Source organism: Ptychodera flava, chromosome 7, assembly GCF_041260155.1.
Source record: "Ptychodera flava strain L36383 chromosome 7, AS_Pfla_20210202, whole genome shotgun sequence".
NCBI classification, from domain to species: Eukaryota; Metazoa; Hemichordata; class Enteropneusta; family Ptychoderidae; genus Ptychodera; species Ptychodera flava.
The window spans coordinates 35,096,436-35,113,066 of record NC_091934.1 but is presented as its reverse complement, the minus strand read 5'-3'; the positions used below and the strand labels follow the sequence as shown (position 1 = coordinate 35,113,066).

General features: G+C 36.8%; 1 protein-coding gene across 7 annotated transcripts in view; it reads right to left on the bottom strand.

Annotated features, from left to right (window-relative positions):
• Positions 1-8,252: 8,252 nt before the first annotated feature.
• LOC139137399 (pleckstrin homology domain-containing family M member 1-like) overlaps positions 8,253-16,631 on the bottom strand; it is a 30,605-nt gene continuing 22,226 nt past the window's right edge. For all 7 annotated transcript variants that reach the window (XM_070705456.1, XM_070705460.1, XM_070705458.1 and 4 more), the window contains 6 exons: positions 13,574-13,676; positions 13,302-13,424; positions 12,541-12,653; positions 11,271-11,402; positions 10,804-10,974; positions 8,253-10,476 (listed from right to left, as the gene is read on the bottom strand). In XM_070705456.1, the coding sequence (XP_070561557.1) occupies positions 10,327-10,476; positions 10,804-10,974; positions 11,271-11,402; positions 12,541-12,653; positions 13,302-13,424; positions 13,574-13,676 (792 nt within the window). In that variant the 3' untranslated portion in view covers positions 8,253-10,326. The remainder of the gene's footprint in view (positions 10,477-10,803; positions 10,975-11,270; positions 11,403-12,540; positions 12,654-13,301; positions 13,425-13,573; positions 13,677-16,631) is intronic.

The window sequence follows — 16,631 nt, the reverse complement described above, 5'->3', positions numbered from 1 at the left end:
CTGTATACGACGAAGATGAAATCGTCAACGTCGTGTTCTCTCTTCACACATCCCAAGATCAGCTGCAGGCGTCATCGTTACTAGACTAAGTGCAACAGCAGTGCGTGCCATTTTCCAAGCAACTTGGTTGGTCAAGGCTGTTTACTTGGGCAGGGACCCTCATTTTAAACAATATGGTTAGGGTGACTATGCTACTCCGACCTAACCAAGCTATATATATATAATATATATATATATATAATATATATATATATATATATATATATATATATATATATATATATATATATATATATATATTTATCACATGAACTGGCCCGTATCTCCACCTGTGTGACGTACACCAGCACGGATAAGAAATCCATATTACCGCTGTTGTACGTCATCAACCGGAACTTTTTGCCTGCAATGGTACCGTTCGTACGTGCACGTCGCGACACTGACCGATTTGTCGTGATCGATACCGTGCTCTCATGGCATTTTGACAAAAAGGTGACCCGATAAATCCAGATACGGAAACATAGAAGGCATGCCCAACGAAATTTTGAGTCGCTAAAGCTTTAGCTATTCCAAAGAATCGAATGAGGATACCGTAACGCCACGGCTCCAGGCGCAAGGCTCATGTGGACGTCGTCGCGTCGTACCCACCTGGCGATCGCCAAGCGACGTCGTACCTGGCGATCCCGGTTGGCGATAAACGCGAAAGATACACCTCAACGAAAGTTTAACTTAATAAATGAATACCGTATAAACTTCGGGAAAGCGACATAGAAGGCACAAATATCGACGAATAACGATAAATTTCCTTCATCACACAAATTAGCCTATTCCGTTGTTTCTCGATCGGAATCAAACCTAAGCTGTCGACCTGTAGAGCGTAAACTCTGCAGTGCAGCGCTGTAGAATCCGATGCATTTCGAAAGTTGACTCGGACAACACTCACAACAGAACAGAGTTCCCGTCAAGTAACAAAATTGGGAAGTACCTACGGGGGATATATGTGTCACAGCAAATATCAAAGTCCGTATGAAGAAAACATTGACGACTGAGATGGCCACCGGCGGAGACCGACCGGTGACGCGCAGTGCCCACTACAAGCGTACACTGTGTGTCATCGATCTGAAACTTTCGGGCTCGCCAAGGCCGTAAACTTGTAATATTTTAAAAGCCACAGCATCTCTAAGAATGATAACTACTGTTTCGATCGTGCCGTTGCATTAGCTTTATAAATATAATTGTAAATATTCTAAATAACTCAAAATACTATCGTTATCCGTCGCTAGCGCGGTGAAAGCTATGTCCGCCGATGGCAGACTTGCCTTGGCATCGCTCCAGCGCGAGACAATGATTGACACGCGCACGTGACCGAATCCGTATGTCTGATTGGTGGAGGTACCATTCCATGTATCAAATTTTTAGCTTAATGGGATTTATGAATGAAAGTATACCTGTAAACATTTGCACATCTCCTGGGTGACGGACCGCTTTACTCATTAAATGTAAGTAATCCGCGTAAATAAAACACAAAATCGCGATAAAAATCATGCAATTTGTTACAATAATTTTGATCCATCCACATCAAAGAAAAATAAGAAGACTGTTCATGTGATAAATATATAATCCCATGGAATTTTTCTCTGTTTGACGTCATCGTATACTCGTGTTTTTCGCGGAGCCGCACAACTTCTCGCCTTCGGCTCGAAGTTGTACGGCTCCGCGAAAAACACTCGTATACGATGAGGCTCGAAGTTGTACGGCTCCGCGAAAAACACTCGTATACGATGACGTCAAACAGAGAAAAATACCATGGGATTATATATAAATATATATATAGTAGATGAATAAAATTGCCACGTCTACTGATCTGCTTGTATATTTTCTGTTTATTCTGTTGGTAATTTTGATACAACGTTTCGTCCTAAAAGTAGGACTTCATCAGGTTGAAGATGTCTACAAGGGAGAATACAGACAAATACAGAACAGTGTAAGGATAGTGTTGATCCTAATTAAATGCTAAACGGACTTTACAGGCTGAGTAAATTATAAACTTACAAAGGATATAGAATATGACAATTCTTACCGTTTATGTGTGGCGCAGATGGAAAGTGGCAATTCAAAATTGGCGGTAATGGTTATTTATAGTGCCTGTCCGAGGGCGCTGTGAGCAATTGTTATTTAAATTACTTTTAGCTAAGAATGTTGAGGCCGTTTGGTGACAATGTACCCAGTTTTGAAATCCAGATGGATTCTATTTTCTTGCGAAGCGTGTCATCTTGTTTATTTATTTTGATAATCCCTATTATTGAAACGTCGTGAATGGTGTGTTGATTTTCGTTGAAATGAATCGCGACGGGAGTGTTAGTTTTGAGTCTTATGGTAGATAGATGGTTATTGAACCTGAGGCGAAATTCTGTTTTTGTTTCACCAACATACTGTTTATTGCATCTGTTGCATGTGATTAGATAGACCAGGTTTTTGGATTTGCAAGTAATGTTATGTTTGATGGTGTAAACGGAGTTTGTTACGTGACTTTGAAATTGCGTGGCATTATTGGAGTACTTGCAGATGTTGCAACCTCTGTTTGAACCGCATTTGTAGAAACCTGCTGGAAGTTTTGACTGTTGTATGTCGCTATGGACCAAGAGGTCTCGTAGATTATGGCTTCGTCTATGAGCTATTATTGGTGGGTTTGGAATGGCAGTTTTGCAGCGAGTTGATTTGTGTAAGATATCGAAGTGGGAATTGACAATTTGTTTGATGTTGGGGTGGTGTGGATTAAACGTTGTTACTAATGGTATGCGTGACTGGTCTTGTTTTGATTTATACTGAAGTAGGGTGTCACGGGATATTTGTTTGGCGCGATGTATTTGATCATCTACGAGATTTTCGGGATAGCCACGTTTAACAAGTGATGCTTTTAGCTCATTTAAGCGAACATCCCGCCAGTCCTTTTTGGAGCAGATGCGGCAGATACGCAACGCCAAGCCGTATGGAATGCCTGTTTTTGTATGCCTAGGGTGAGAAGAATTGAATAGCAAATATTGATTGGTGTCGGTCGGCTTTTTGTAAAGGTCTGTTTCTATGTTACCATCTGGGTCCACGTGCTGTGTAACATCAAGAAAGGGGACAGAAGTGTTAGAGACGGTCATAGTGAATTTGATTGTAGGGTGAATGTCGTTGATAAATGTAAAGAACGCGGTAATTATTGATCGGTCACATGACCAGATGGAATTGACATCATCAATAAATCTAGCCCAGTCAAGTGGTTTGTGAGGTGTTTGTGCCAAGATTTTTGATTCCAGTTGGCCCATGAAAATATTTGCATAACTTGGGGCCATCTTTTGACCCATCGCTGTACCGAATATTTGTAAATAATGTTGACCATTGAAGTTGAAATTATTGTTATGCAAAATGAGGGTGAGGAATTTGATTATGGTTTTTTGGCGGGTTCTTTTCTTTGCGGTTATATATATATATATATATATATATATATATATATATATATATATATATATATATATATATATATATATATATATAATATATATACGAAAATGGTTTGCTTGTCAATGCAGGCAAAGTATAGTGCTCAATGCATTTCTGCAGGGCGGTAATACTGAGAATCTAGGAACTTGTAGTTGTCACTCTACAGGCTGTTTCATGCGCTAAGCAATCATCAGGAGTGAGGATTTGGCGGGAATGGAACTGTTTATATTGTGTTGGAGGTGAGTATGCTTATTCAAATAAGTGGTTGCGGCCAATGGCAAGTCAGTTATTAATGAGGAGGAATTTGCTGCGGTGTCTGCATTTTGAGAGGAATTCTGCTCGTTTAAGGGTTGATTTGCTATCTGAATAAATTACATGGAGTTTTTCTGTTATGCAAACGTTGCAGCGTTTGGTTTTATTTGAATGGGGGGGGGGGGGGCCTCTGTCGATAATTGACCATTTGATATCGTAGTTTTGTTGTTGTCTTTGAATTTACATATGAATTTTGAGAGTTCTGTGCTATTTCTGTGCTTGGGTGTTTTGAATGTGTACTTGTGATACGTGTATCTTTGTTGAACGTTTATATATATATATATATATATATATATATATATATATATATATATATATATATATTAGATATAGATCATAAATCTCTCTCTCTCTCTCTCTCTCTCTCTCTCTCTCTCTCTCTCTGTTTCTCTCATGTATTTTGCCGTAACTCAAATCTCGTAATACGTACGCAGGAAACAGAACTATCGCGTGCCAACAATATTCGGTTCACAATAGTCAAATCACTGCTTGCTGCATACCCAAATGATGTGATCAACACGTGACCTCTCACCTTTGGGAGTTCAAGAGGGTTATTTGAGGTTGAGTAGAGAAGATTGTCAGTTGGCAGTCAGCCATTACAACAACCAGCCTCACCATGTGTAAGCTTACGTGCCTCTTGAATAAGTTGATGTGAACACTGATTGTCTGTGTAACAATTCATTGACTGAAATCGTGCCTGTTTTTTTTGTTTCATACACAATCCACTTCAAATATAATGTGCGCAGAACGATCTTAGTGGTTGGTTTGCTAAAAATTTACATATTTATGCATCTCTGACAACCACGTTACCGAAAAGAGCTGAACGAATGAATGATAATCAACGAAGACTGTGGTTCGCTTAAAACAGTGAATCAAATATCAAAGTTTCTCTCACAAAACTGCCCCTCAGCCAGGCACTACACAACGCAGGTCCGGAACTGTGCTTCTTTGCGAAAACTTTAACATAGATTTGACAAATATAGGCCTATATTACATAACCTGATAAGCAAACGGGGTTGACTTTTTCATTATGGGGACTTTCCTGCCATGGTTTAGGGCGTGCAACCCATTGACAAACACGGGTCACAAAGTTTATCACATGCTTTGTGAACTTACCCTCCTGTATCTGTCACGTGATCGGTTTCATAGCAAAGCTGGCGCAAAACATAAACATTAAGGTGAATGGGGAATCCTATTAATCTAATTACAGCCAATCAGTCTCTCAATGGTGTTCACGTGATCAATTGGCTAAAAAAATGTAATATGTTTTCAATTCATTCCGTCTGCCCACTCTTTTCTGAAGTCTTCTTTATACAGTCGATGTGCTGTTTACTTTACCTGTCAACTTCAATTATGGGACTTTTTATAGCCAAAAATGAGACTTTTTGCTAATTATGAATTTATGAAGCAGAATCACGCGCGCAATTGCAAACGGGACGTACATGTAGTTTGGCGATCAGTCTCAAGGGTCATAGCCCTGCCTCGCAAATCATTTTAAGGAAGCTATCTGCTCGACAGTATTCTGTTCTGATTTGCTCGAGTGGCGCCAATCGGTAATGGATACCGTCGCTTTTTTACAGGACATTTACTTTTCCTCCGAAAATGGTCTATTTCAGTGAATTGAGTCGCAATATAGAATGGCCCATCAAACAGATGACACAAACATTAACAGAATAGACGCATTTCGGATTGACTCACAAAATCGTCTTGAAGACAGACCACGGCACCGGGATAATCAATGACTTTTTAGGTCAAACTGAGTAAAGGCATTGCAGAGCAAAACTTGTTGACTTAGAAGACAAATTTTCGTACAACTTGCTGTTTAAAAATGTGTGTCCTCAGGGGAAAATGTTTATGGTATTCTTGGGACATGTCGAATTTTACAAGCGAAAAACATTGCCTATTTTCATTCATACCACCAACAACGTTTGAAGATCTATGGTCCATGCATCCTGACAGAGAAACTCAAAAGTTTTCCAACTTTGATGGTCTAATTTCTGACATGCCTTGCCTGTTGTATTATAGATGGTGGGGCAATGAACTAATAATAATAATTTACGACAGACAACCATCACATAGTTCACTTTGAGTCACTATCGTTTTACAGACAGCACAATGTTTGTTTTCCTTCTCTATTATCCATGGGAGGGAGGTGGAATTGTCTCCCGTTGTTGTTTTTAACGTATCTATTGCGACCTCTTTCGAAATTACAAATTCTTTGTCCGACTTGACAGGCAGTCGTATCGGGTATTCGAATCGTATGTTCTATTGTGGCTTTCTACGTTCTTATTTGTTGTCCGCTCAAAATCCATGTCACGGCCGTGCAATATCGCTCCCAACAAGCCTGAACAACTGAACGGGGCCTTTGATGTTTTTAGCTGGTACCTTATCAGTCGGCATGGTGTGGAAAATTTCCCAGTTAATTCTACCTTGGCCCCTCGAAGTGTTAAACTTCGTTTCGAATTTCTGATGATGTGATGAAGTTTTGTCTATACGGTAAAAAACAAACAAGATGAAATCAAAGTTGTGTGCTTTCTATGGCAATGAGAGAAATTTTCTGAAGATGCTTTGTACAACATGTTACATTAATCTGGCAGAACATTCAACTATACGTTTCAATAATCTCTTATTTCGGTAGTTTTCAATATTTGATGATCTCAAAAAGCAACATTTCTACCTGCTTAATAGCACTTTTCTATTTGCTTAGGAACATAATGTCGGTATTTCATCTTCTGTAACCTTTCCAGTCGACATCATATTCGGTATCGCACGCTCTATAAATTTGAAAGTTCGTAATTGTTACGTATGCTTTGCACTGATCGTTTGGTTGATATCTTAAAGACCTATCGTCAAACAATTTCAATCGTGTTTTACGGCGGAAAAAAACCCGCGTGATCTCAAAGCGTGGCGATGAGCAACAAGAGCTGACTGCACTGTTTTCACATCTGTGCCAGAACAACAAGCATTACTCAAAGTGAACACAAACACTTCAGCCAACCCCAATGGAAAGTTCTGAACCCATCCTGCCTCTGTGTATTGAATCTTTATCAAAGGAGAGGGGATTTTTGTAGCGGAGTAATAAAACGTCCTATAGAGTAAACATAAATGAGCAACTCGAGTCTTCAGAAGTGTTTTGAAAGTTGAGACTTCGGGGACAATGCACTCTTTCTTTTTATTGTTCATGAATACAACGTAGCCAGTGCCATGTATACAGAACTGAGGGATTCAGTTGATCACAATAACCAATATACTGACCCCATTATCTGCACGAAGTCAATCACAATCTGACAACATGTTTCACTGTGTGACAGTGTTACTCTGTCAAGATAAATATTAGGATTGGACTGTTGTCTAGGCAATGATCACACCTGTTTTAAGCGGGTTTTTGTTGGAACGACTTTCTGCTATTTACCGAAAAAATAAATGTTTGTGCGTATGTTTATGTGTGTATGTATGTATGTATGTATGTATGTATGTATGTAGGCCCTATGTATGCATGTATGTGTGTATATGTATGTATGTATGTATGTATGTTTATATAGGTGGGTATTTAGCTGTACCTAAATATTTACATGTATAAGCCACTTTCCAATGATCACTCCTGTACGACAACAAAAGTCTGCTTTTGAATTAAAGAGTGTGAAGACTATACATCATGAAGTTAAGATGTCTAGACAAAGTTATTCCTTCTATGCCAAACTGGATCATTGCTGGGTCCAGGCACTAATCTACAGTTTTATACTTTAGCTGCATTTGAAGAAATCCTTCCGCTGCAATCAAAGGAATGCTTTCAAATGCTCAAATAGTCCTAATTCCTTCACCTAGCAAAAATATATTGAAAGCAGTTTGAAGTCACTAGTGATCACCACAAGCCACAGTTTCACCATCTAGTACAATCTCTTTTATGTAGAAAAGTGTACAATTCCAACCTTTACTCAAATATCTTGGTAATACTTTAAAATTCTACATTCATGACAGCATGCGCAACTCTGCGCTGTGTTCATTATAACCCCAGAAAACTGAAGTTTCCACGGATCTTCATGAAGTTAACCCTTTAACTGCCATGGTTTGGCCCATACTAATTGTTATCATTTGTGAGTGTGGACCTGTTTACTGGGAATTGGGGGTGAGCTGGGTAAGATACTCCTCTGAGCACTAGTTGTTGAATAAATGCTGACAGTGAGTTTATATACCTGGATTACTCCTTTTAAAGAAAGGACAGAGAGACAATGATTGGGTATGACACCATTTATTACGGATTCACATGTAAATTACCATAGATAAGGAAAGAGAAGTGCATTGTGGGTGTTGAGAAAATGCTTCCTCACAGCACTGGGCAACTGGAAATTTCCCTCGAAAATGTAAAAATATCTTTTTGCAAAAAATGAATTAAAGCACGATACAATATGCCACGGGGATTTTGCTACTGGAATGAAACACAAGAGTCGATGAAATGTTTTTGTCTGTTTTATTACCTCTGGTAACTGACTGCAACCAAAATATTTGAAAACATTTACAACTTATTTTTTCTGTAGCAACGATGTTTAGCAATTAAAATTCAGGACAACCCCCTGGCTACACACTGTGTTAAAGAAATATTTGAAACCTCAAAAGATGCATGACTGTTGTGACTGAAATGTAGCTATAATTAAAGACCGGGATACTACCATTGACAATTAATGCCGTTGTAATATTCTCTTCTGAACCAAAAACAATGTGGGTATGTAGTGACTACACTTGAACAGAATTGTAGCACCATAACATCAAATAATTGAAAATAGCACAAAAAACTCACAGATGGTGGAAATAATCTTACTATTTGCTCACTCAATCTCATTTGTGTGCTCAACTGTTTGTTCGATAACAAACCTATAATTTGGTGCAGAACTTACAAACAAGGGCATTGATAATTTTGCACGCTGAGGGCGCTCGATGGGCCAGTCTGTACTGTAGAACATTCCCTTGTAGATTTTTTGTTAGCTTTACTTGTCAAATGTTATGTTGATATGATGCCCAATGATGATGGTGGAAAATCTGCTATATCCGACTTTTATCATGAATATTTACCTTTCCAAGAAAACTTGCTAAGGACGTTGAGTTGTCAGGCTTTGTTGCACCTAGCCTATTATTATATTTTGAAATCAACTTTGGAATAACTGAAAACATTGGTACAAAATCCATTACCTCTAGTCACTTGATTAAATTAAGTTTGAACGACTTTTGTATGCTGGCTACCATGGGGGTGAAAACTTGCAAAATGGGTATGAAATATGCATCATGCAATTCAAGAAATATACAGAGGTAGGCTTCATTACATATTTCTCAGAATTGTGGGTCACATTGAGTGTGGGAAAAAGTTGGAAAAAAGCTGTATGGAAGACATCTTTAGAGAAAAGCCCTTGGCAGAGCTGGTTGCACCTCCATGCGCAATAATTTCATCATGGGAACAATCCACTTTTTAAAACAGACCAAAAGTATTGAACCACTTTGCCACATTGCATTAGTACTCTTCAAAATGTAAATACAAGTAACATAATTATCATATTAAAAAATGTAAACTTCAACCTCTAGATTGAGTCTTTATCATGTGTTGCCTCTGTTAGCAAACTTGAAAAAGCACCTGAACATTGAACACAAAAATTGCAAGGTGAATATTAAGCACATTTTATTCTGTCTCTGAGATATGAAACAAGAAACATTGCGATTTGTTTGTTTGTTTGTGATTTGTGGACAGTGACCCCCTAAACACTTTCTTTATCATTTTTCCTGTGCGTGTTGTCAAGCAAAAAATAAATAAAGCTGACAGTTGATACGACTGGTAGGGTTTCAATGACAAGAGTTCTTACGAAACGTTTATCCTAAAAATAATCATTACAAAAGTGAAAGTTCTGCTCAAATTCAATCAGAATGTACAAAGTCAGGTCAACATACACATTCTACACAAAGAGATATTTCTAAAATGAATTGACTTACCGGAGTTTCAATACAGCCAGACATTGAATTCATTTATCATAGCCATGAGATATCTTACATATCACACTAGAGAGTACATGCATATAAGTAACTGACTGAAAAAAACACAGATTCCACATACATACACAGTAGTTGCATACATTCCCGTGATAATATTGAGTTTTATGTCAAAACATTGCGACACTTCCTAATTAAAAAAACAGTGACTGCACACCCATTGGACTTGACTGACTTGTACATACTGTAACCAGCTTACATGTAATGACTAACAATAGGAGATTACTGAAGATCTCTACACCAGCTCATGCAGAGACGCATTCTGTGTGCAGTGCTGCCATTTCAGTGAAACATTTGTCAGTTTGCACATGACTAGGTGATAACAAATTCTGAATTTCAAGAAAAATTCAAGGCATTTCATTGTATTTCACAAGTTGTCCATCATATCTGCTTCTTGTAGCGGACTACCTCATACCCTGAACATTAATATCATCACGATAGTTCCAAAATGGCTGCAGTTCCCATTCCCATCATGCAATATCCAAAATGGAGCACTTGTTATGACACTCCATGCCATGGTGATGCAAAATCAACTTCCTGTGACTGCTGACCGCTATCCACTTGTCGAAGTTTTCTTCTGTTACATTTTGGGCAAGCCTTTGTGTCAGTCTTGCATGCCTTGTGGAAAACAGTATGGCACTTTTCACACTGGAAAAAAAAACACACCAGCAAAACATTGTAAAATTTGCATATGGATATCTGTCCTATAGGTGCATTCTGCCTCAGTGTGGAGGTTGTTCGGTCAGAATCGAATCAGCTACTATTTTCAAAAACATAATCCAATTTGTTTCCTCAGAAAAAATTTGCAAGTTCACATGCATTCCATTTGTGCAATACTAAATAAATGAAATATAACAAGTTTTTACACACTTGAAAATTTTCATACTCATGAAAATTTCTTGTGTTGTCAAATTACAAAAGATAAATAAAAGTTAGGTATTTCCAGTTTTTGCCACTAGATGGCAGCATACTTACCCTGACAGTCAACTCCAGGTCAAAGGGATAAATAACCTTAGGATTATCACAGATTTCGCAGATGAATCCTTTTTGACTGCAGAGACTACATCCTTTGATATGCTTCGCTGCAAAGTTGATAATCTTCTTTAGGTTTTGAGCTTGCTGTCCTGACTGCACCTGTTTCAGATCCTGTCAAAATTTGAACATGGAATGCAGAATATCAGCCATAATTTTTTTTTCAACAGATTTTTATCTATCATGGCAATAGAGCATATGATTGTCATTTGTATGTAAACCCAATCAATTTTGGAGTGAAAACTATGTAAGAGAGGCATTTAATAAAAGAATCACAGCCAAACAAGGGATTTTGTACCTTCGTGGCATAAGACAATTTGCCTTGCATACATTGGGCAAATGGCCACCTACCCTCGGGCACATAGTCCTATGTTTGGGCTATAATATATAATATCTGTTGGTAAACTTACAGCAATGGAGTAGACATTGACATTATCCAGCATGTATTCCCTGGGCCATATCCTACGTCTCATTTCTTCCGCCACAGACTGCTTGCATGTAAATAAATACGCCTTCAGGTAGTTGAGTTGTACCCTCAGTTGCTGTGGAGTAAAGTCAAGACAGTTTATAGTGAGTGACATATCTTAAAGGGATAATGACTGCAATTTCTGTGATAATACTTTCCATTTTTGTTGCATAAAAACAATTTTCATTCTCCTTTCTACGATATATTGAAGACAAAGTATTAGTCATGCACAGACAGTGAACACAATGTGATATTATTCTTGACATATAAATTCTGGTTCAGACTCACAAAATTACATATTGAAATCACACACCATACTCACTTTGTTAACAAGTCATAAAAAGCATCATGGCATGATTTGGGCATAGAACAAGAAGTTTTTTGCAAACAGAAAAAAAAATTAATGGAAACTACAACAAAAGTAACGGCAAATGCAGAGCTACATGATGTAGTTCATGAACTGTCTCTTATTTCTGACAACAATGCACCATACTTAGTGGTGTGTGAATGTGTTTTTGGTTTGAGCTTGTACCGGTGTGAAGCTGTCGCACACCACTTTCAAAAACAATTTAACAACCCTATTTCACAGTACATTGGATGGGACTCAACTATTGGAAACAGTGAGGTTAAACCAATTTCATACACATGTGGTTGCTGTACGATTTATAAGTATATTGTTGAAAATGAATTTTACTATTCTAGACTAGAATTCAGTTATTAACAATAATATTGGGCATCACAAACATGCAAATTAAGTTGACAAGTTTAACCCTTTGAGCGCCAAAGTCAACTTTTGTTGCCTTTATGAAATGTACCCGAGTCAAATTTTTAAAGATTTTTGCCATAATTTTGATAAAAATCTGTAGCCAACGAAATGTGATGTCCACTTGGTCTAAAATTATCCACAAAATTGCAGAAAAATTCATAAAAATTGTTAAAATGTTGCACTAAAATTTTAGTGGGAAAAATTGCAGCACTCAAAGGGTTAACGGGGACTATTTTTGATTTTGGGTACAATGAGAAACTCTATTTTGCTAATTAGACAAAAAATTGTGAAAAATTCAAAAGTTACAGGCAATTGAGATATATGATGAAGATGAAAAGACATAAACAGCCTGAGAAAAAAAAGAAATCTGTACATATAGGCAATCTGATGGTGGAAATGTGAAAAGTACATATTGTGAAGACAGAGTACGACTGCACACCATTCTTACCTTGATATCATTAAGTTCGTTAATGTAATTATAAATACTAGGATTGCACTGTTTCAAATTTATCAATGGTTCATCTTCTACCTGCTGCAGAAACAGCTTGGTCAACTTGGCCACTGTGGATTGATGAAAATAAAACGAGTATTACCGGTACATCTAAGTGCCTGGTGTCAGTAGCTTTTGATTGGTATCGTTTTCTATGTCAGGTATAGTGAAGTACGAATTACAGAAGCTCAGTTCACTGTTATTCAAAGCTATAATGTGAATAATATTTGACCTGACATGCATCTCAAATTAAATGCTGTCAATGTATTTGTATGCACAAGCTTCTGGAGTTTCAACTTTTACCTATTGTTGATGATCATATCACAGAAAAAACTACAAATAAAGCACATTTCACTTTTATCACATAGTATCAATATGTAAAACACATTTTACTTTTTTATTTATAGAGCCTTGGAATTGTAGCTACTAAACCGCTGTTAACAGTTACAATAGCACAGCTGACAACTGACTACCTGGAAGCGCTCAGACAGAAAATGAAGTGACCACTAGAGGGCGTACTTCAACACCTCACGTTCTACACAAATATACAACATAACACATGAAAAAGTAATACACAAGTCACGTGCGTAGCTATTTATGTCTAAAATTGTGAAGTATCAACCAAGAAATGTTTTGGCATTTTTGTTCCTTGCATGTTCCATGATACTGCCTAGGAAAATGATAAACTTCACAATGGATAAGCTATCTCTCATACCAACCTTTATGTTTGCTGAAATCCCAGTTGTGGATGATTCGTGACGGAATGACAGCCTCATCATCAACGTGACACTCATAGCAGTAGTAACAGGCATCATAGCTACAAACCTTGGCCTTTCCATAAACTATCAATAAATTGAAAATGACACAAATCTTTGTCAAATTATCATTAAACTTTAACCACTATGATTTGGTCCAAAGGTATTGTTTAAGGTTGTCATGTAAATGCCTTGAAATTGAAAGACTCAAACTTTTATTGACATTGAACACTCACTTATGCCGATTGGTCTGGAACATCCTTTGCATTGATAATTCTGTGAATCTAATCCCTTCTCTGTGGATAGTTCTGTCAGTATCGTCAACAAGGCATGTGTTCTCTGTATGTTTGGAAAAAATAAACACACAAAACGAAACAAAACAAAACAAAGCAGACATTTGGTCAACAATTGTGAATGCCATAAGTAACTAGGACAATATCTTTGTTTGACTTGTATTGGCTTTAAACACATGCCGGTAAACTGCCCAATAAAATTTAGAAATTCACTCTTCACGAAGTATTGTTGGTTATTAATAGGAAAGCACTAATTCTGGCTGTGTAATTCTGAAATATATGATGGAAACTGTGTTTACATCTAGAAGGTATCGAGCAAAGGCAAAATACATAGCATAAGCAATAGACAATATACTGTGTGACTTTGTGTGTGTAAGGTGGGGGTGGGGACAGTGTACAGGTAGGAGCGAAGGCAGTGGGGAGGTTTTATGAGAGCTTTATCTGTACTCTTTGAAACTGTGTTCATTTTCACAGATGTTCATGTGCAGTATACATGTATGTGTAAAGTCACATACAGACTTGTACCTGTACCTCGTTCAGGTAATGATCAATGATCTCTACGTTGCATATTTTTGTGTATCTATGTGGCACAATCACTGTGACTCTACTGTGCAGGTAAGCACTGTCAATGTGTTACTATGTGGAGTAAAAATCTACAGAGGTGGTTTCATGGGTGTTAGTGGTGTGTTAACCGTTGGAGTGCTGTAACTTTTCCCGCCAAAATTTTATTGCAACATTTTACAAATATTTATGAATTTTTCTGTAATTTTTTGATAATTTTGCACCAAATGGACATCACATTTCATTGGCTACAGTTTTTTACCAAAATTTTGGAAAATGTTTGGAAAAAATAAACTAGTGTATATTTTTTAACAGTGACAAAAATTGACTTTGGCGATCAAAGGGTTAATATATCCATGCACCACTAAGTTTGTCGACATAGAATTTGAAGGACCAGAAAATCTATCGATAACATATCGAAATCAAATTCAAATGTTTCCCAGCATACATGACATATGCGTATTTTATTACTTTATAAAATCAAACATTCCTGCCTCTTTGCTGTCTAACTTTAAAATATTGAATTTTCAAATGGTCAAAATTATATTTTGCATACGTACATGTACAAACAATAATTGTTCAAGTACACTGTAAATGTTATAGCCATCTCTAAATTCAATAAATCACAGAAAATATTACATAGTACCAGCAATCATATTGCAATTTCAATGTACAAACTGTGTGTATTTGGTAATTTTGACTGTTTCTTGCAGTGCAATAGAATTTCACATGGCCCCTCACTTGCTGTGAAATGCAGCCCACTTTTTCTGGCTTGCTGTGGTCAAGTTTTGAGAAGTATCGCAGCTTGGGCAAATTTTGTTACACAATGCCTGTCAGCCTTGCTTGGCAAGAAGTCTAAAGACAGCTCAACAGTATAATGCAGGGATCTAAACCTGTACAGTGAGCAAGCAGCTGTGAGAGAATTATATAAAGGAGATTTACAATAAAGCACCCAATCCAAACGAGTTCAAGCCTCTGCTTTGGAAATTTCTTGCATGCAATATTACACAAACACTCCGCTGTGTAAATCTTTCCTGATGTAAGAATAGGAAATTATGACATGACTTGACATGAGTATGGTTTTCCCATTCATTTTGACCAGCAAAATTATTACTTTTATCGATGAGTAACAATTTGTAAATTAAAATGTCAAAATATTAACATTGAATAACAGGAGGTGAACACCATTACTTTACAGAATGTGTGCAGGCATTAACAGATTATATTACAGTGGGTGGATGTCAAAGACAATACATGTAATTTAATATGGTGCTTTTGCTATACATTGTGTTCATCGTCATTATACATGTACTTTGCAGGCTTGAACTAAGATCTTCTTGTTGTGGTATTGTATTTTTTCGGCAACAAACTAGACGAGGCTGTTCACTGGAGTTCCTTTGTAAAGAAGGCACAGCAATTTCACAAAATGAACTGTTCTCATTTGTGGATAAACATTCCATCAATTTATAGCAAACTTTTTCCAACTAGAGCTGATCATGGTTAAACTTTTTCACATAAAATAAACAAAGCAGTACTGATTATTATCAAATGACGTTGTATTTGAACATAATTTTCATGGCTTGTTATACTCAATAAGCTAACACTATATCTATGTGTATCTATCTATCTATCTATCTATCTATCTATCTAACTATCTATCTATCTATATATATATATATATATATATATATATATATATATATATATATATATATATATATATATATATATATATATATATATATATATATCACCTATGTAATAGCAACAATGGCTTCTACATACTTTTAGGTTCTACTGTGTCTGAATAAAAAGAGCTACTGTTCTCACATAGTTTAAAAACATGATGTGGAAATCAGAATCCAACACAAAGCTACAATAAAACAACAAAAATAATAAAGTGGTATCACTGATCTGACTACCAAACCTGCAAAATCGGAAAAAGGTTAATAATAGAAGATTATCCCATTCTGGTGGATTTTTTTTTAAATGACTGTTTTCAGTCAATGACATTGACAAAAATTTACAAGCCAACCATTAACACAGCTGCCAACATAATAAGGGCACTTTTGACTTTCAAAATATCAGCACTCATTAGTGAGACTGCTAGGACATTTCAATGGACAATGCATCAAAACGGAATCTGAAGTGAGTGGCCTGACCTGCAAGACCATTGGGGTTGACGTCCCTCCAGGGTTCTCAACAAGTGGATATTGAGGGGTAAACCACCCCCTCTCTTTTTATTAAGCAACCCATTCATATATTAATAACTATACAAAAAGAATGCATTTCACAATGAAAGAATAATGCAAATTTTGTATTATTACATAATTTGGCCAGCCCTGTCTTTTTCAAAGCTGTAGAGAACAACATATTCCTAACTAAATTTCCAGCTGACTTATCTCTTTTCAAACGAAAAAATGATTACATTTTATTATTT